The sequence below is a fragment of the Canis aureus genome, chromosome 9 (assembly GCF_053574225.1).
Source record: "Canis aureus isolate CA01 chromosome 9, VMU_Caureus_v.1.0, whole genome shotgun sequence".
Classification (NCBI taxonomy): domain Eukaryota; kingdom Metazoa; phylum Chordata; class Mammalia; order Carnivora; family Canidae; genus Canis; species Canis aureus.
In genome coordinates this window covers 13,545,689-13,567,475 of record NC_135619.1, presented here as the reverse complement: position 1 = coordinate 13,567,475, position 21,787 = coordinate 13,545,689, and the positions used below count along the sequence as shown (strand labels likewise).

General features: G+C 33.5%; 1 protein-coding gene across 7 annotated transcripts in view; it reads left to right on the top strand.

Moving 5' to 3' along the window:
• STRN3 (striatin 3) overlaps positions 1 to 21,787 on the top strand; it is a 112,682-nt gene that overhangs the window by 55,023 nt on the left and 35,872 nt on the right. For all 7 annotated transcript variants that reach the window (XR_013385948.1, XM_077908918.1, XM_077908913.1 and 4 more), the window contains 6 exons: positions 2,596 to 2,699; positions 3,152 to 3,225; positions 7,590 to 7,671; positions 10,235 to 10,408; positions 18,445 to 18,574; positions 19,818 to 19,959. Coding sequence is in view for 6 of the 7 variants with exons in the window: in XM_077908918.1 (XP_077765044.1) it covers positions 2,596 to 2,699; positions 3,152 to 3,225; positions 7,590 to 7,671; positions 10,235 to 10,408; positions 18,445 to 18,574; positions 19,818 to 19,959 (706 nt within the window). In the remaining variant the exon portion in view is untranslated. The remainder of the gene's footprint in view (positions 1 to 2,595; positions 2,700 to 3,151; positions 3,226 to 7,589; positions 7,672 to 10,234; positions 10,409 to 18,444; positions 18,575 to 19,817; positions 19,960 to 21,787) is intronic.

Below are 21,787 nucleotides of genomic sequence, written 5' to 3'. Positions count from 1 at the left end.
TTGAAAAAGAACAAAATCAGAGGTATTACAATCCCAGATTTCAAGATACACTACAAAGCGATAGTAATGACAACAGTGTGGTACTGGCATAAAAATAGACACATAGATCAATGGAACAGGATAGAGAACTGAAAAATAAACCCATACTTATATGGTAAATTAATCTATGGTAAAAGAGGCAAGAGTTTAGGATAGGGAAAAGACAGCTGCTTCAATAAATGGCATTGGGAATACCAGACAGCTGCATGCAAAAGAGTGAAAGACCACTTTCTTACACCATACCCAAACTCAAAGTGGATTAAGGACCTAAAAGTGAGACGTGGAACCATAAAACTCTTGAAAGAAAGAAAACACAGGCAATAACGTCTTGGACATCAACCTTAGGAGCATTTTTCTAAATATGTCCTCTCAGGCAAGGGAAAGAAAAGTGAAAATAAACTCTTTGCACCAAGATGAAAAGCTCCTGCACAATGAAGTAAACAGTCAAGAAAATGAAAAGACTTCCTACTGAATGGAAGAAGATATTTACAAATGATATATTTGTAAGGGGTTAATATCCAAAATATATAAAGAACTTAAACAACTGAACGCCCAAAATTAAATTTAAAAAATAATAATCTGGTTTAAAAATGGACAGAGGACCTGAATAGACATTTTTCCAAATAAGACATGTGGAGGACCAAGAGACATATGAAAAGATGCTCACATCAGTAATCAGGGATATGCATAACAAAACCACAGTGACCTATCACCTTAGACCTGTCAGAATGGCTAATATCAAAAAGACAAGAAATGACAAGTGTTGGTGAGGATGTGGAAAAAAGAGAACCCTTATGCACCATTGGTGGAAATGTGTAAATTTAATCTATCAAACAGATAAAAGATAGACTGTTACATAATGGAATATTACTCAGTCATAAAAAGAAAGAGATCTTGCCATTTGCGACAACATTGATGGACCTAGAAGGTATTATATTAAGTGAAATGAGCCAAAGAAAGACAAATACCATATGATTTCACTTTTATGTGGGATCTAAAAAACAAAGTAAATCGAACAAAAAAAACAAAGTCATAAATACAGAGAACTAACTAGTGGTTGCCAGAGGTGAGGATGTTGGAAGGGTGGGCAAAATAGGTGAAGTGGTCTAAGAGGCACAACTTCTAGTTACAGAATGGATAAATTAGGGAACGATAAGTCCAGCATAGAGAATATAGTCAATAATACTGTAAGGATGTTGTATGGCGATTATGGATGTTAAGTACACTTACTGTGGTGAAATAAAGTTGATGTGGGCAAAAAACAATCAGAATTTGAGGCTGTATGATGAAATGGACATTGTAGCTCAAAAGAATCATAAATGCTACTTTTCTCTTCAGGATATTGGACTATTAGATTCTGAATAGTTCCCATTCCTTCTAGATGTCTTATTTTTGTTCTGAAATTTGCATTTGGAAGTACTATGTAGTTGTCTAACTTCTCAGGTGTTAAGGAGTTAGAGATTCTTTTCTTTAAAAAATATGACATACGGAGGACCAAGAGACGTGAAAAGATGCTAAAAAGCAACAGTATGTTCGTTCGTTCTTTCTTTCTTTCTTTCTTTCTTTTCTTTTCTTTTCTTTTTTTCTTTCTTTCTTTTTTCTTTTTTCTTTTCTTTTTTTTCTCTTTCTCTTTCTTTTCTTTCTTTTCTTTCTTTCCCAGAGATAGAGCAAGGGAGGGGGGGGAGGCAAGGACAGAGAGAGGGAGAGGAAAAAAATCTTAAGACTCTGTCTCACCACCCTGAGATGATGACCTGAGATGAAATTGAGAATCCAGTGCTTAGCTTAACTAACTGAGCCACCCTGGTAGCCCTCATTTTTTTAAATCAACAATACACCTGTGGGTTATCACAGCAAGAGCATTTTTCCCCATTTGGAAGTTAGTTTTATTTTAATTATGTGCATAATGGCAAACGTCTCCACACAGTCTCTTTAAATTCCTTTTTAGTGTTTGGTAGATAAATGGACTGACATGATAGGAGGGGCCAGAAAAGGATACAGAGTTGCCTCTCACAAAAAATAAGGCAATTAAAAGGAAAAATTTCCTCTCATGGTAGAAAAATGACAACAAAGTAATGAATTCTTTGAACATACTGTTGCTTTACTTAAACTATTTGAAATACTCTGTGGTGTTATTTCAAGAATTGAAAGAATTTGGAGTGGGGGGGTAGAATAGAAGAGATTATAAATTTTTAAGTATTTCATAAGGAAAATGCTTTTATGTATTATTCTTTTAAACAACTGGTACCATTTTGGGAAAATATTTTATGAAAATAATATTTTTTAGTTCTTTATGATTTACATGTTAGGAAGTAGGTTTAATTGTTATATGCAAAATTTCCTTTTATGATTATGTAAAAATTATTATTAGAGGCCTTAAGATTAAAAGCAAATAGCTGATTTATGGTCATGTTTATTTTTAAAATAATTGTGTTATCTAACAAAGTTTGGTTGACTGCTTTTATAAATTTTAATGCTTGCTGTCTTGTTTTCTTAGTTTTGGTTCCCTGTGTATTGTTAGGAAAAAATAAAAATAAAAAACCTTTTATTTGTTTTTAGGCCCGGATAGCATTTTTGCAAGGAGAAAGAAAAGGTCAAGAAAACTTGAAAAAGGACTTAGTAAGAAGAATAAAGATGTTAGAGTACGCATTAAAACAAGAAAGGTAGGCGTTCCTCATATTCTTGTGTGTATAATATAAAGTAGAAAAGTATTTTTTATACTAGTGTACATTGTATTTAAAAGCTCTTTGAAAGATATGAAACCAGTGCCCAAAATACAAGATAATACTTTGATTTGATTCTTATAATGGAAAAAGAAAATATTTAAATCTTTAAAAGTGAAATAATATCTTTTATTATAGAATCTAAGTTTTGGAATTTCTTTTTTCTCCAGAGATCAGGAAAAACTTATCTTTTATTCAGGTTTATATGTTAATTGGGTAATTTACATTTTATCTTTTACAGCAGTACTCTTTTTTTTTTTCTTAGTTTGCAAATAAAGATTAAAAACAGACATTCATACTATGTTTTGTTATTAGAGAAATATATACCAGTATTAACTGTGTAGAAAAGGGGAAAATATTTTTCTTTCAACAATTTATTATTGAATTTTCAGGGCAAAATATCACAAATTAAAATATGGCACAGAACTGAACCAAGGTGATTTGAAAATGCCAACTTTTGAATCAGGTAAACTTGATTCCTCTGTAACCTTCTCCTGACCTAATTCAAGAAAAATTGGTTTAAGCTCATTTTTATGTAACAGACATGTTTTCTTCACCCTCATTTTGCTTTGATAGCATTGGTTAGATGGTTGACTATTATAATACTGTCTATGTTTTGAAGAAAGTAATAAATAAAGTAAGTAAGTAGCTTTATCTACATCAATCCTAAAGATATTTTTCCTGTTTTCCTTGTGTTGAAACCTATGTAAAATTGTGGGTGCATTTTTGTTATTAATTAGAGGTGAAAGGTAATGAAACAGTTCTTTTCTATACTTGTAGGTAATTCTTATTCTGTATAAGCTTAATTTTTTATTATTATAAAGTTCTTTTTATCTGGAGAAGTTGTAATTAATACAATTTAATTCCAAAAATTGAAAATCTGAATTTGGAAACCTTTTAGGCAGCCAAATAAGGATAAGAGAAGGAAAAAAAAAAAATCTCCTCATCTTGTACTGTACTAAATCTTGCATCTTGCACTAAACTAAATGGATAGTGAGTAGGAGAGTAATATCTGATGAAATTATGCTGGAAAGAGACAGCTGGATATAGGAAAAGACTAACAGTTTAATGTTAACTTTAAGGTTATACATGATTACAATTTGAATAGTCTAAACATCTAATAATAAATATTTTGATATATATTATACAGTATTGGGAATATTCTGATTTCAGGTATATTTAAAACTCACATACACATTTTGATGGTGCAGTCTGTTTGAATTCTATGCTCTTCTTGGATGCTGGTTACTATGACAAGAAAAAAGTGTGTCTTTATTTGGATACACAGTTGTTCCTCTCTTGTAGTTGTACCATATCTAATAAAGTCAAAGCATATATAGTAGGGAAAGAAAACATATGTATGGATTTTCTTTTAGTTAGGTAGCAAAAGTAAATTTTAAAAATTTAATTAATTGGCTTTTAGTTTAATATTAAGTAGTTAATTTAATATTAAATTTAATGTTAAGTGCTTAGAACTTGGCACAACACTTCATACATACAATCTACTGTTGACAATTTTTCTTCATTTACTAATCTTACCATTTATTATATTTTCAAGTTGTTGGCATATATATAAAAATTAAAAAAGATGAAGTTACAAGACCAACATAAGAGCAGCATGGGTTTTCTTTGATCTGGCTTTTCAGTGATTATGATTATGAAAGTTCACTTTGATAGTAGGGAATAATATTATGGCCTCATCCTTGGGAAAGCAAAAATAAATGATAAAATGACGGAAGGCCTATATATTTTTGGCCTTGTTCACTATAGTAGTCTTATTGCAGGTAGAGGGAGTAGAGTAGCTTTACAATAGAGAAAACCTAATGGATTCAGATAACCATGCTTCTCTTTGACTCCTTTTCTTTCTGATATGGTTAGAATATTCACAAAATAAGTATTCACTTTCTAACTCGAGAGCTGTCCCCCACACTTTGGTCTGTATAAAAGTGAGGAAGGTGGCTAGTTGCAGCCACATTGTTCCTGAGGCTAGAGTCTGAATTGGCTAGCTGGTGTGAGTGCAACAGCTTGTGTAAAACAAATCATTAGCAGATAAATCTCTACTGCCTACAACTGAGGTAAGATAAAAATAATTCCTGTTGCTTTTATCTATGTAAACTTAACTGTTAAAACTTCCTCAACATGAGGAATACAATGACATCCAAGTATTTTATTTATGGGAAACAGTAATTGCAAAATAGATTGCTTTTATTGATGTAGAAAAACATCACGGTGTTGAGTGGGGGGAAGCATTGAAGCGATGGGCAGGAAACAACATGCAAACAAAATGGAATAAAATTATTTATATCAAAGTATAGATTGAGATAGACATTAAACAAATTAGTGTTGCCTTTTGTAAATACCCAAAATAAAATGTAAAAAAAGAGTGTAAAATACTGTCTTGACAGAAGTACAAGATATGCATGTTTTTATACCTGTGCCTCAGTAATACCAATATTGTGTATGTATCCTAAACCTAATCCTATAGAAGGGGTTGCAAATAAATATATAAAGAGCTTTTTGTCATGCATTTAGGAAAAAAATCTCTAACATTAGAAAAATAGCCGAAAGACTTGTAAAGGCAGCTCATAAGAGAAGATATCCAAATGGCCAATAAGTAGATGAAATGATGCTCAGTTTTATTACTTATTGAGGGAATACAACCAAAATGCAGTGTAAACAATGAGACACCTCTCATAATGGCTTAAATATAATGTGAAAGAGAAAAAAATTCGAATGTTGATGAGAATTTAGAACAACCATACCTATTGGTATTGGTATTGAAAGTTGATAGAATTGCTCTAAAAGTGGTTTGTGATACTAAAGGTAATATAGCCATAGCAGCATGCTCTGTGGTTTGATAATTCTACATCTAGTTACTCTACTCCTTAAAAGGCATACACGTGGTCATCATAAGGCTTATATATAGTATCTTACAGTAAAAATCTGGAAACAAATAACTTGCAGTGTTAGAATGGATACAGTGATACTATGTGATGTTTAGCATAATGGAATGCTATTTGGCAGCAAAAGTGAACAAATAGTAATTACACTTGACCACATGGACCTTAATATGAAACTGAAAATTGATATACATGATTTCATGTATGTCAAGTGCAAAAATCTAGTTTTTATAAATCTGGATCAAAGTATTGATATCAAATATCAAAGTATTGATATCCTTTCAGGAATGTCTAGTGACGAAGAGGGCACAAGGAAAGCTTTTGGGGTACTGATAAATGTTTTGTTTCTTCATCTAGGAACTGGTTACATTGATGTGTTAAAAAAATTCATTGAGCTGTATGCTTCTGATGTACTTCCAGGATATCCTTAGCAACATTATTTATAATAGTGAAAAGTGGAAACTAATACCAACATTAGTGGACTGGTTAAATTAAATAGGCATATACTTTCTATGGAATATTAGGTAATTATTTTATATGATATTAATCTATATTTATCGCCATCAAGAGAATGTTCAGATACGTTGTCGAAACTGGCTTATACTGCAGTGTGCATATTGCCCCCCTCCTTTTTTAAAGAAAGGAGACGTTTATGTATGTATTTTGAGATGAAAAATAGGAATGATAATAAAGTCTCAACTACTAGCACTATTGGTGATAGAATTTTGGGGCAGTTACAGTTCTTTTTAAAAATATTTTTTTCCCTAGTGGTTGTGTATTATATGTAATTATAAGCAAACAAATGGTATAAATAGAAAAAATTATAAACAAAAAAATAGAAGGACTATTCGAATGAAATAATTATTTCTAGAAATCTTAGAAATTTCTGTGTTCAGGGAAAGAATGAAAAGATGTTAGTAATGGGATTGTTACAGTTAGAGAAATAATGCCTGCCACCAGCAAGTATTTGTTCTCATGACCTAATCATGAGAATAAGAGCTTAATAACTGTGAGCCATGCTAAGGGTTCTCAACATGTTAAGGGCTGACCTTCTATGATTCTCTTTTCTCTGCTTTATTTTCATACTGTGAATTTATAGGAAAATGTTTCTATAATATCATTAGTGCTGATACATAGTTTTAAATCTCTCTAGGGATACTTACAGAGAGTTTGACTCACCTCAGATTATAGTATTTTTTTTCTAAAGATTTATTTAGTTATTAGAGAGTGAGGAGAGGGGCCAAAGGGGGAGAGAGAAGGATAGAAGCAGACTCCTTGCTGAGTGTGGAGCCTGATGTGGGGCTCGATCTCATGCCTCTGAGGTCATGACCTGAGCCAAAATCAAGAGTTGGACACTTAACGTCTGAGGCACCCCTGTAATTTATTAAACTCTCTTAATGCATATACTTTTATTTGAGAATAAAATATGACTTTTTACTTGTAGTAGAAACCATTTTCTGGTTTAAGTTTTAGTTCTAAAAATGAAATTGATTACATAAAGTGTTATGTTACAGACTTAGACTCAAAATTAAGTTATTCAGGAGTTTTATATATATAGTGTGTCTTAAGTGCTGATTAATACTTTTTACTTTTGAAAAGCATTCAACCCAGCAGAATTCTGTTAGTTCAAAAAAAAAAAAACCTTTTCAAAGTCTAGTCTTCTGGTTTTTGAATCCTTAGTAGAATAGTTAATGTTTACTCTTGGATTTTCCCAATTTTGAAACAAGGAGGGTTGTTATTGGGATAGACACATTTAAAATTAGTGACTCACAGTAAATACTGAATAGTTGTTAATTTACTTCTGTCCTTTATAGAATACGTAGTTATATTTTGTGGGAATTTATCCCTGAGAGAACTTGGGCAATATTTTCAAGAGTTGAAATAATGAGTATGAAATTGTCTGTGTGTGTGTGTATGTGTTAATTTTTAGAAGAAACCAAAGACACAGAAGCTCCCACGGCACCTCAGAATAGCCAGTTAACGTGGAAGCAAGGCAGACAGCTGTTAAGACAGTAAGTAATGGTTCATTTTCAGTTTTCTAGAAGGATCTAGGCATGAAAGTGCTTATAATCAGTCACTTTGCAAGGAAAAAAATATTTGATAGAACAGTGTAGAGTTTTCATATTGCTTTCTTTATTAGACTTTTGGATCTTTTTAAAGTTTGTCTTCTCTGAATGTTCCTTTGAACACTGCTCAGGATGATGTTTTTTTATTTGTAGAATAGAATGTCATAAAAACTGGATGACTGGAAGGCCAGAACAAAAACAATACAGTTCATACTTGTGGATACTCTCATTCCCATCATTGTAGAATTCACATACTTGGGTTTGTTTAGGAGTATGACTGGTTTATACAGGAATTTAACTGGTTATTTGAAACCTTTCATTTAGCTTGCCAAATCCTACTTTTAATTGAATTTTTGAGGATCTCTGTGATGTTTGAATTCTTTGCTGTATTAGAAGTAATGGTGTGGCATATCTTACTTATTGTCTTTTATCTGTTTGTTTCTCCCCTTATATTTTTAAAGCTTTGATACACAAACTGATATTCTGGGTAATTTACAATTATTCACTCTTTTCAACTCTATACATCTTTAGCTTCACTTCAATAACCCAGTGAAATGTGGTCAGACCCTTGATTTTATTACTACCTAGAACTATCCTACTCTGGAATATTCCATGATCCAACAATTACCTTATATTCCACCTTTTCCACCCCATTTCCCATGTTATTTACTCTCTGACCTTACCTAGATCTTTACATCCTCTATTTTCCCCTTTAGCTTCTTTAGCTCTGGTTAGTTTTGTTTTATTTCTTTTTTGATATGGGTTTTTCTTGTTTTTATTTACCTAACTCAAGCTTAGACCCCATGATCCATCACCCTTTTAATAGTACCCTTAGCTTTCTTGCTGCCCTCTCTTACTCCTCTCCTACAAGTCATTTTACTATACCTGCAGTATCCGAGCCCTAATTTAGTCTTGCTGTCTCCTGCTTTTATTTCTAATTAAATCTTGGAAAAAAAATCACAGAATCCTCTGAACACTACTACATGTTCATGGTTTCTGGTACAAACATTATAGAGAGTCTTTCTCCATAACCCTGGTCATCTCCTGCTACCATTGCCCTCAGTAGATGATACTCTAAACTTTTACCATATCTCAGCCCATTCTCCCTTACTCATTAGAGCACCCTCAGGTTCTACTTCACTGAAAATATGAAGGCTGTCAGGTGAGAACTCCCTTAACTTTTTGTTTTCCTTTCTATAGATGTATTTAAACCTCGTATTTCTTACTCTAGTTTCTGATGTTTCATTCAAACTCTTGAAACTATCAATCCAAACTCGTAGTGACTAAAATTTGCACAAGCTTTAGTAAAACATTATTCTTTGGAAGGATGCTCAGGTAGAAGTGGAATTGAGGCAAGTGCTAAATAATAAATAACTGAGTCTCCGAAAAACAAGAGTTGACATATACTTGAGGATTTGGCCAGGGAATGGAAACATTCAGGATTATGTTCTTATTCTCTGGTTTTCTGCTCCTCTGTATATCAGTTTTAATCTTTTCTATTGAAAACCACTTTTCTCAAGATGACAGGGGACTCCATGTTTTAGTAAAAATTGGCTTAACTTGATCAAATAAATGCCCATGAGTCAGTCAGTTCTTTTTACCAGGGATGTATGAGATTTCAGACCACATGGTTAGAGTGTGATGGCATTTTTTTCCCTAAAAAGAGAATTGCAGGTTTTAGAAGAGTGCAATAGCTATAGAGAAATCAGTTGTACAATATTTCTTTTATAAAAGCCTAATGTAATTGCCTTGAATAATACTCTTGTCACTCCACATCTTTCTCTGAGAGTAGTTTATCTCTGTAGTCTTCCTTGTTCATTTCTCACCTGTGTACTCTGTTTTCCATTTTGATACTCCACTGAAGCTACTCACAAACACATTTAAAAGGCTTTTTTTGTTCCTATTTGATCGTTTGGAAACATTTGACATTATTCTTTCGTTTTTGAGCTCTTTTTTCTTTCTCTGCACTGTCATTTCTCACCCTTATTTCTCAAGTGCTTTCTTTTAATTTTCTTTGATTTCCTCTTATTTTTCTAGCCCTCTAGATGTCTGTGTCCCCAGGCTTTCTGTTCTAGAGCTTTTTCTCAGGGTAACTTCTTTTAAATCTATGGCTTTAAATACTGTCAAACACTGATGACTCCCAAATATATATATTGAGTCCAGTTCTCTTCTGAGCTTTGACCTATCTTACTATTGTGCCTAATACATGTTGTAGTATCTTTCATAGATACTATATGATTATTTGATATGTACTATATAAACCAGATTTGGACCCTTTATTCTTCATTTCATTGAATAGAACCATCATGTAAGCTAGAAACCTGAAAGTTTTCTAAAATTCTTATATCTTCTTTCATTCTGCTACCATGTTTGTGTACCAGGTGTCTAAGACTATTATCTTATTTTTCTCATGTTTATTCTCTTCAACTGCTGTGTTAGTGTTGTCACCAGTCTACAAGTTGGCAAGTATAAATATATGAAATTTAATATTTGAAATTTTCTCTTATAGATATCTTCAGGAAGTAGGTTATACAGATACAATATTAGATGTACGGTCTCAGCGGGTAAGGTCATTACTTGGACTATCCAGTTCAGAACCAAATGGATCAGTAGAAACAAAGAACTTAGAACAGATCCTGAATGGAGGTGAATCTCCCAAGCAAAAAGGACAAGAAATCAAAAGGTATGATCTGTACTTATAGGTTAACATTGTTTATATAATAGGTACTCTGAATCTCTTTACTTCTGTTATTACTGTTAATAATTTTTAAAGCAGATAGAGTTCAGATTTAAATACTTTTTCCCTCCTACATGGTACCGTGGGCAAATAAATTTTCTGTTTAGGTGCTTTTTAAATTGATCTAAAGTTTTGATACCAAGAGAATGGGTATAGATCTGAAATAGGTGCAAAATTTAAATTTCAATTTGAGAGTAATGTCATGTAGTTCAGAGCTATTTTAACATTCTGATTATTAAATTTTTGCTAGGGTATTTTCAGTAAATTATAATGGTATTCTCTAACTAGCAATGGCTTATTTGTGAAAGAAACAAGATTTTGTGTTATGTTTCTGTTCAGAAAGCCTCGATTTATACTTTTTAAAATTTAATGTCATTACTGAGATAAAATTCAAATACTATACATTGCCGCCATTTAAAGTATATGGTTTGTTTTCAGGATGTTCAGAGTCACTCAGCCATCACCACAGTCTTAGTTTTGAAATTATTCATTATCCCCAAAAGGAACCCCATACTCCTTAGCCATTACTCCCCATTGCCCCCTCCACTCCTTTCACACCCAACCCTAAGCAACAGTGGTTGGCAAAAGTCTATATTTCTATAGAGTCCCTATTCTGAACATTCCTTTAAAAAAAAAGGGATTTTATTTATTTGAGAGAGACAAGGCACGAGCAGGAAGAGGGGCAGAGGCAGAAGGAGAGGGGGAGAAGCAGACCCCCTCCCCTGCAACAGGGAGCCTGCCGCTGGCCCTTGGGATCACCACCTGAGCTGAAGGTAGACACGTAACTGACTGAGCCACCAGGTGCCCCTATTCTGAACATTTCACATAAATGGTTATTTTGTGAGTGGCTTCTTCACCTTACTTTAGCTTCATATTTTTTAAGCTTTATCCAAAATTCCTTTTTATTGCCAAATAATATTTTTTTATGGATATATCACATTTTGTTTATCTATTCCTTGTCCAGTTGATGGGTGTGTGGAGTGGTTCTACATTTTGAAATAGAGACTGATGCTACTTTGAACATTGGTGTATATGTGGACATATGTTTTCAATTCTTTGGGTATATATACCCAGGAATGAAATTGCTGAGTCGTATGGTACCTCTGGGTTTACTTTGTCGAGGAACTTCCAAATGCTTTTCCAAAGTAGCTAAATTATGTTTACATTCCCACCAGAAATTTATGAGCTGTAATTTCTTCATGTCTTCATCAATATTTGATGTTTCTTGTCTATCAGATGTACCTTTGGTTAATACAGACTTGATAATGCAAGGAGTTAATAATAGGCAGATAGAATCTTTTTTTTTTTTTTAAGACTACTAGACGGTCACCTTGAAAACATAGGTTGGAGGGGATCTCTGGGTGGCTCATTGATTTAGCGCCTGCCTTTGCCCAGGGCGTGATCCTGGAGTCCCGGGATCGAGTCCCACATCAGGCTTTCTGCATGGAGCCTGCTTCTCCCTCTGCCTGTGTCTCTGCCTCTCTCTCTCTCTCATGAATAAGTAAATAAAATCTTAAAAAAAAAAAAAAAAAAAAGATTGGAAAGACATAGAAAAGAAAAAGAATGGAAAAAATAGATAAGTTTATTGAGTTCCTTTAGAGTTTCAGAAATGAATAATGTGTATAATTCATAAACTAGTATTATTTAATGCCATAGCTTTATATCATGACATTATGCTTTTATTTAAAACATGTACTGAGGGATGGCTGGGTGGCTTAGCAGTTGAGCATCTGCCTTTGGGTCAGATCCTAATCTTGGGTCCGGGATTGAGTTCCACATAGGAACTGACTTCTCCCTCTGCCTATCTCTCTGCATCTCTCTCTCTGTCTCTCATGAACAAATAAATAAAATCTTAAAAAAAATAAAACGCACTGAAATTTTCAAGTTAACATAAGCCTTTGCTTTAGGGTTTTTATTTCTGAGAAATAAAATCTCTTCAATAAAATTTGACATCAAATAGAGCTCTTATTTTCTTTACTCTGGCTTTTAGGAAGTGCAGGATATTTTTGTGATATATGAGAAAAAACAAAAGTATTGTGCATTTTTAAGCTTGTCAGCTAATCAGGCTAAGTAGTTCACAGAATTTATACTATTTAGAGGAATGCACACCTGAGTCTGAATTAAGTCTCTGCACCAGACTTAATCTTCATGTAAAGCTTCTTGCCTTTACAAGATTAAAACTTTAATAGGTTTCTTTTCTGTTGTGTTTCAAAAAACACATAACATGAGATCTATCCTCTTAACAATTTTTTAAGTGTACAGTGCAGCATTGTTAACTATAAGCACAATGTTGTAAAGTACATCTCTAGAACTTTTTCATCTTACGTGACTAAAACTCTATACCCATTGAATAGCAACTCCCTATTTCCTCCTCCTACCATCCTCTGGCAACCACCATTCAACTTTCTGTTTCTATGAGTGGCTGTTTTAGATACTTGATGTAAGTGGAATCATGTGGTGTTGGTCCTTTGACTGCCTTATTTCACTTAGCATAATGTCTTGAAGGTTCAGCAATGTTGTAGCATATGACAAATTTTCCTTCTTTTTATGGCTGAATAATAATTCCATTGTATATATAGTATATACCACATTTTCTTTATCCATTCATGTGTTCACAGATGTTTAGCTAATAGTTGTTTTTAATCAAGGCTGATTTCCATCTTAGTAAGTATACTTGTATAGTCTGAATCTGCACTAATGCAGGTGTGTGGTTCACTAATTATTTGGGCCTTTGAAAACTCCTAGAAATGAGAGAAATGATCTAACATGATGAGATTTTAGCAGAAGGATGTTTATTACGTTCTTATTTATAATAGTAAAAAGAAGCAATCTTAATGTTTAACAGTACAGGAATGGCAAATTTTAAATCATATTCTTAGAGGCAGTATAGCCTCTGTTCTGAAGAGTGACCAACTAGGTTTAAATTGTGACTTTACCACTTACCAGCTATGACTTTGGGCAAAGTACTTAACCTGCCTGTGCCTCAGTTTGCTCACTTGTAAAATAGTAATAATAGGGTTAATATGAAGAAGAAGTAAATTAATAAGGGAGCGTTTTTAGAACAATGCCTGGCACATAGTGCTAGCTATGATGGAGTATTGGGTATCCTTTGAATTGTAACCCTACTAGAGTAATGTTTACTAGATTGTGCTGAGTGAGTGTCCCTCTTGTATTTGTTGGTTTATTATAGGGGGATGTTTTGGATGTATAATGCATCATGTCACAAAGTGTCTACTTTATGAGGATTCACAGGAAGACAGAGTTCTCTTAGATCTTATAACTAAGAAAGGCTTTGTTGCTTCTTAGTAATTGATCTGATTTACCTTTGAACCTCCAGTAGTTGCTCCCTTTCTTTTTTCACTATGCTTGGAATCTTGGTATATTTGTGCCCTGCAGACATGCTTCTCCAACCTCCCACCCCCTTTCATCTTTTTTACTTACCAACCTTACCCTTGATTTCATTTTATTTTCTCTTCATCTAGACATACTAATTTTTTTTTATTCTGTTAGTTTTCTTTCTAGAGTGAGAGAGGATAGTAAATAAATAGTTGGCAAAGAAAAAGAACTGTTATAAAATACCATAGACGAAGACTTTTGCTTAAACCTCATGGATTAAAGCCACATTTTAATTGTGTGCCTTCTGGAACCTCTGTTAAAATGACAGAGACTTTTTAAGACATATTCACACATAAAAACCAAACCAAACAAAACAAAAAACTGAATATGTAGGAAGAATGAGAGGATATACTGTCCATCAGATAGTATATTCAACTTAACAATTTTGAAAGCTGGAAAGAAAATGGAGGAATATTCCATGCCATAAATCTAAGGGCATTCAGAAGCAATAATAAAAGGAACAAGCCAATTAAAGTCATAAAAGACCAACAAATCTATGAAGGCTAGGGAATTAGAGGTATCAGATACATCTGAATTGGGTTTAGAGGGGGTTATGATAGGAGTATTGGTTTAAGGTGGATGTAAGAGGTAGATAATATCTCAGATCTCCCCTTTTATTTTATTTTATTTTATTTTGATCTCCCCTTTTATCCTGTGTAGCAAGCTGAACACCCCTCTACCTATCGTGGTATATTTTCTTAAGATTTTATTTATTTATTCATGAGAGGCAGAGGGAGAAGCAGGCTCCATGCGGGGAGCCCGACGTGGAATTTGATCCCGGGTCTCCAGGATCATGCCCTGGGCCAAAGGCAGCGCTAAACCACTGAGCCACCTGGGCTGCCCTATGGTGGTATATTTTCTAGTGAAGTTGAACCATGATTTCTGATTTCTTAAGAACTAAAGCAACTCTACTTAATAGAAGTTAAGTAGATAGAATCTATTTAACTGGAAACTGGAAGAATTTCTAAATCTCCAGCTGAGCAGTGAGATCCTCTGTTTTCTTCTAGTATTTGGCTTCTGGTATATTGGCAGTGGGTCTTAGGATATTGAAATTTATCACATAAAATAGAAAAGACTTAATAATACTGACAATTGGGATCTGCCAGCAAAATGATGAGCCTCTGTCCTGTCATGCAGAAGTGAAGTCAGCTGCTTGGCAAGCCTCACCCATGCATACAGTTAGCTTTTTAGTGCTCCATTCTAAAGGTGAACATTTTAGAAAAGACTTTAATATGGAAATTAGTGACCAAGGAACCAAGGGGGCAAAAAAGAACTCAGAGAAAATAGGGAGAAGATTTTTCTTTCTTTCTTTTTTTTTTTTTTTTTAAGATTTATTTATTTATGATAGAGAGAGAGAGAGAGGCAGAGACACAGGAGGAGGGAGAAGTAGGCTCCATGCCGGGAGCCCGACGTGGGACTCGATCCCGGTACTCTAGGATCGCGCCCTGGGCCAAAGGCAGATGCTAAACCACTGAGCCACCCAGGGATCCCAGGAGAAGATTTTTCAAAACTGTAATGACTCTTCTGAAAAGACTGAGAGAAGATAATACCTCTACAAAACAAATAGGATATTATTTAATGTTAGACATTAAGGAGGATGGGCAAGTGATGTAATGAGCACTGGGTATTATATAAGATTGATGAATCACTGAACTCTACCTCTGAAACTAATAATACACTATATGATAATTGAATTTAAATTTAAAAAGCTCTAAAAGGTTCAATCAGAGATCAAAAAGGTACTGTTAGAAATTAAAAGGTGTGATAGAAATAATTTCCATGTAACAGTTGGAAAATCTGTTGAAAAATCATCCCCCACCACCAAAGGACAAAAGAGGAAATTGGACTGAAAAGATAGGAACATTCAAAAATCAGTCCAGCAGGGCCAGCATCTGTGAGGAGTTTCAGAGAGAACAGGCAAAATGGTCTTGAAAAGATTATTAAATTAGCAATAAAAGAAAATTTTCTGAAATACATTTACAGAATGTTAATTTCCAAGGATGTTTCTAGATTAAAAGAATTCTTTATTCATTATAAAAATTCATTCATTATAAAATTATTTTTAAAAATCCATACAAAGGCCATCATCATGAGTGCTAAAAAGAAGCATCTCAAAAGAAACAGCCTGTTAGCATGAAAAAAGGGTAAAGTCTCAGACTTTTAATAATCCATGGTGGCTTTAATTTTCATTTTTTTAAAGACTAATGATGTTGAGCATCAGTTTATACCATCCACATATCTTTTGATACAGTGTATGAATAATGTTGCCATTTTTTATTTTTTTGTTAATTGTTAGCCCTTTAAGTGTTCTTTATATGTTCTGAATACAGGTTATCTTCATCAAATATGTGACTTGCAAATATTCTCTCCCAATTCATAGGCTTTTCTTTAAATTCTGTTAACAGTGTCTTTCAAAGAACAAAGTCTTTAATTTTGGGATGTCTGAATCATTGTCTTTTAGGGATTGTATTCTATTTGTTTTTTAAAGCCATCCATGTGTATTGCTGTGATTAAATACAAATTTTAAAACCTAAAACATGAGTTTCACTTTAGAGAGAGACATTTCTAGCCAAGGGACAGTACTACTTTATTTGTGGAAGTTCAGAACAGAATTATCATGTCTTATATGTACTATTTTCTATTTTTCTGTCATTAGTGTACCAATTTTGTCAATTATCTTTGTCTATTTATTCATTCATTCATTCATGAGAGACTCAGAGAGGGGGGTCGGGCAGAGACAGAGGCAGAGGGAGAAGCAGGCTCCATGCAGGGAGCCTGACGTAGAACTCGATCCCAGGACTCCAGGATCATGCCCTGGGCTGAAGGCAGGCGTTAAACTGCTGAGCCATCCGGGCTGCCCAGTCTTTTAATCCCCAGATGTTATTACATATTATAAATGTTGAACTGGAAAATGTGCATTGTGTTGTTGTGGTAATTTGTCTTTACTAATTTGTATTTGGGAAAATCATCTCTTTGTACATTCCTTTTTTTTTTTTTTTTTTTTTTTTTGTACATTCCATTTTGATGCAGGTCCTTAAACAATGAGCTGGATTAGGCAGAGTATAATAGACCTATTAAAATCCTATGCTATGTTAAAAAATAGTCTGAATTGGGGTGCCTGGGTGGCTTAGTTAAGCATCTGACTTTTTTTGTTTGTTTTTTTTAGTAAGATTTTATTTTATTTGAGAGAGAAAGCAAGAGCACGTATGCACGGGGGGGGGCGGGAACGGGAGAATCCCAAACAGATTCCACACTAATGTGGAGTCTGACTCAGGGCTCGATCTCACCACCCTGAGATCATGACCCAAGCTGATACCAGAGTCAGACACTGACTCTGGGTGAAATGAGCCACCCAGGAGCCTACGTATTCTGTTGATTTCTGCTCAGGTCATGATCTCAGGGTCCTGAAATTGAGTCTTGTATTGGGGTGGGTTCCTCACTGGACATGGAGCCTGCTTAAGATTCTCTCTTTCCCTCTCCCTCTGCCCCTCCCTCCCCTCGCTTAAAAAAAAAAAAGTCTGAATTTGAATTGTATTGTGTCCTTAGAAACAATCAGGGAGGTGAGAAAGCTCCAAATTTTAGATTGTTATTCTTTTTGGTACCAAAAGATCTAGTTCAACCCAAACAGTTTATAGGTAAAGAAATTGAGGATAAAAGGTCTAAGTGACTTGGCCAAATTCCATCATCTAGTTAATGGAAGAACAGAGAGACTTATTGTGAGAGTCTGTGTTGGGCTGAAATTGCCACTGTTCTCTTGTTTTTTAAGATTTTATTTTTTTATTCATGAGAGACACAGAGAGAGAGAGAGAGAGGCAGAGACACAGGCAGAGGGAGAAGCAGGCTCCATGCAGGGAGCCCAATGTGGGACTAGATCCCGGGACTCCAGGATCATGCCCTGGGCCGAAGGCAGGCGCTAAACTGCTGAGCTACCCAAGGATCCCCTGTTCTCTTTTGTCACTAGACATTTAAACAGCTATTTCAAAACCTCTTATTTGTATATAGTGGGAACGTAGATTATAGTTTAAAAAGTGACTTCATAGGTAGATAAAAATAGATAACTTTATTACCTATTAAATGGATGGTTTTGAGAGACTTGGAAGTATTTTTTTGTATATTAAGAATCCTGTGAGAAAATCTGTGAAGTTTATTGGAATATTTATATCTGATTTACCCCACCACTTTAAATCTGGGCAGATTTTAGTCTTCAGACATTTTGGCCAAGCTGTAAGAGATTGTAGAACTATAAGAAATGCTAAGCTTTTGTTTCTTGCTTATGATAGCTTCATTTTGAGATGTAATACCATATTTGAATGTCTGTTATAAGATTTTGACACAGTAATTACTCGAAGTATTTTGGTCAGTAATATTGGAGAAACTTAATGGAACAGTCAGTTTTACTTTATTCAGAAAACAAATATTCTTCATAATATTCTTTTCTTGGATAAAATACTTAGGTAATGCATTATAAATAGATTGTCATTGGAATCTCTATACTACTTTCAAGTATTGTTTTAAAATATGAACCGGAAAGAAATGTTAGAATTAACTATTAGAATATTTGGATTCATCTTTTTCCCTTTTGACAGGCCCTCTGGTGATGTTCTGGAGACATTCAATTTTTTAGAAAATGCTGATGACAGTGATGAAGAAGAGGAAAATGACATGATTGAAGGCATCCCAGAAGGAAAAGATAAACATCGGTTGAATAAACACAAAGTAGGAACTCAAGTTTTAATTTTTATTAGCTAAAACAAATATACACATGTATTTGGAATAGAAATTTTCAAGATATCTTAAGTTACATTGAGAGTGATTATTTTTTATCATCTCACTTGAAAGTTTTATGTATTATCAGTTATTATTATCCACATATAGTAGAAATTATTATTTGCTGTATCATTCACTAAACAGCAAAAAGGGGTTTTTATAGAACTAGTCTGGTGATTTGAAACTTAAAAAAAAAAACAAAAAAAACAGAACCCCTTCTCCACTCCTGCTACAATTAAGAATTACTGCTGAAGTCTGTCTCTTCATGTTCAGTAAACAGGTAATAAAGTGAAGCTGCAATGGGGATACTCCCACTCTGGGTGAGGGAGTAAACTGTGGATTGTAAATGTATGTGTCCACATTCTTGGTAAGGATTAATAAAAATGTACTTCTGTTCATAACCTAAGAAACTGGATTATCTATTTTATCAGTGATGTAGGTTAGTTATAAAAGTATACACAGATTAGATGATCCATTTATGAATTATCATGGTAGTGTATAGTATTTCAAGTATTTTAAAAAGTGTGTAGTATTTCAAGTATTTTAAAAAAAGTGCATAGGTTAAGTTTTTGTTCCTTGGGATGTTATAATAATGTTCTTGTTCGTCAAGAAAAGTTTCTAGGCTATAAAACAGTTTTCAGTGTTCCTGTCACATTTCATGTGTGTAGCATGGGTGAATGGAGATTTTGATCCATCTCTCTCTCTTTTTTTTTTTTTTCCCCTGGGAGGCAAAGCACTGTTATTATCACAGCTACTAACTTAAGATCAGTTAAAATCCTTATTAGCTATGCCATATCCTTGTGAATTATTAACTGCATATGCAGTTCTCAGTGAGTGAAGTCAGTTTAACACAATGTACCAGAATGTGAGTGAAAAGGCCTATAAATAGGGGTAATTGTGAATCTATGATAATTAAAGAACTTAATTTTTTATTAGTATAGTATCTTAACCATTTTTTACTACCACATTACTTGCATCACATCTTACAGTAATCTTCACATGACACTGTTAAGAACCATTTATATAGAGTGTAATTTGGGATTGGTGAAATAAGTAGAAAAATCTAAAATTTTGTATATGTAAGTAATTTAAAAATGGGAGTGCAAATATAAAGATAATTGTCTGAAAACATATAAAGGATCCCTTTAAAATCTAGGATAAAAGTAATTCTTGGCTTATGTTCCATTTACAGATAGGTAATGAAGGTTTAGCTGCTGACCTAACAGATGATCCTGATACTGAGGAAGCACTGAAAGAATTTGATTTTTTAGTGACTGCTGAGGATGGTGAAGGAGCTGGAGAAGCACGGAGTTCAGGAGATGGCACAGAATGGGGTAAGGTGATAAAGAAATGTGGGGGTGGGAGAATAGCTTTTAAAAATGCATTGCTATTAAGTATTATATGTGGAATGTGAGTATTTGAATGTGTGGTGGCAGTTAAACAAGAGCAAGGGGAAGTGGTGTTAATAATTTCAGGGTATTTTGCAACAATTTATTTAGATTTGTGACAAAACTATTGTTTGATGTATGTCTTTTGGTGGATTTTGACTTCTGAAATTTATTTTGATTTAAAGTTGAAAGAAATCCAATTTCTTTCTTCTTACATTTAAAAAAAGTGTGTAGTTTTAAACATTCCCATCATTTAATTTGATAATAAATCTAGGTTTAAAGATTTAACTCTTCCATTATGCCCGTATGATGTTGCCTGACTTATTGCTAGAAAGTAATAGAGCTCCTAATCCTAAATTAGAGCTTTACATTGAACAATGTTTAGTGAGGGTATTAAGCTTTATTCATATAATATTTAGGATGTATATGTCAGGGCCTAGCCTTTAGAAATGACGCATAATGCTAATAATAATCCACCCATAACTAAAATAAAACAGTTGTATTTATACAGTGTTAAAAACCATTTAAAAAATAAAAGTATAATAATTATATTATGATAGTAGCTGAGGTCCACTCTGTTGTTCAGTCAGCTTTTAATACCAGCACGTTATCTGGCAGGTAGAACTCACACTATATTACAGAGCTTTATTGGAGAAGGTTAATAAATTGTACCTTAATGCATCTTTCAAAGGAACACCAAAGTTGCTTAGTTACTCACAAAAGGAATTATCATTAGCTTCTTAAAAACTACTTTGGTGATGTGGATCATATGTTATTTAAAAATGCCTCATTCTTGTATTGAAACTGAATTTGCTAATAGAAAGAGAAACAAAACCTAATAGGTGATAAAATTATTTATTATCCTGATAACAATTCAAGTACTTAAAAATCTGAATTTTGTTACCAGCTTTCTTATTGATTATAATTCTTAAGCATTGTTTCAGACTTTTACTTAATCTCTTCTAAGTGGAAAGAGAAGAGGCACATTCATGGAAAATAGGAAAAAGCTTCAGAATTGCTTTCTAGACTTGGAATATACCTTTTTGTACTTACTATTTGAAAATGGCTATATTCTAGTTTACTTTTCTTAAGAATTAGCCTTGCTCAGGAGACACTTTAATAAAAATATCAAAGTTTTCTTTAAGCTTCTTTATGCAACTCATTCAATGTTGGAAATATCTAATTTTTTTCCCCAGTAGTTTCTAAAGTACTGTCTTTTTTCAGGTTATTTTATAATTACATAAGTACATTTAAATTATATAAATATATAATTATTTCATAACTCATGCATTTTAGGAGGTTTAGAACCCACATATACCTGTGAAGAAGAAATTAAAAATAATCTATAATGCCACTATGTAAAGAGAATCATGGTTAACATACATGTATATCTATCTTTACTTAACAAAAGATTTTGCTGAGTGCCAAATTATAACCTACCCTTTTCACCTAATCTTCTGTAACAGCATTTTTAATAGCTTCATAGCTTCCTGATATTCTGTCAGTATGTTCTATTATTTAATTGGGGCTTTACTGATGAATGCTTAGATTATTTTCACCAAAGAAAATCACAGTAGTTTTCAAATACCTCTATAGATAAATCTTGGCACACTTCCCACTTGCTTTGCCTAAAATTGCTGGAAGTTTAACTGCTAGAAGAATATACAAAAATTTCAGGAATTTAATTTATATAAAACGGCATTATTTCTTTAATTATGAAATACATATTGTGTGCAGTCAATTGTTCCTTCTGTCCAAAGACTTTTAGCTCTTG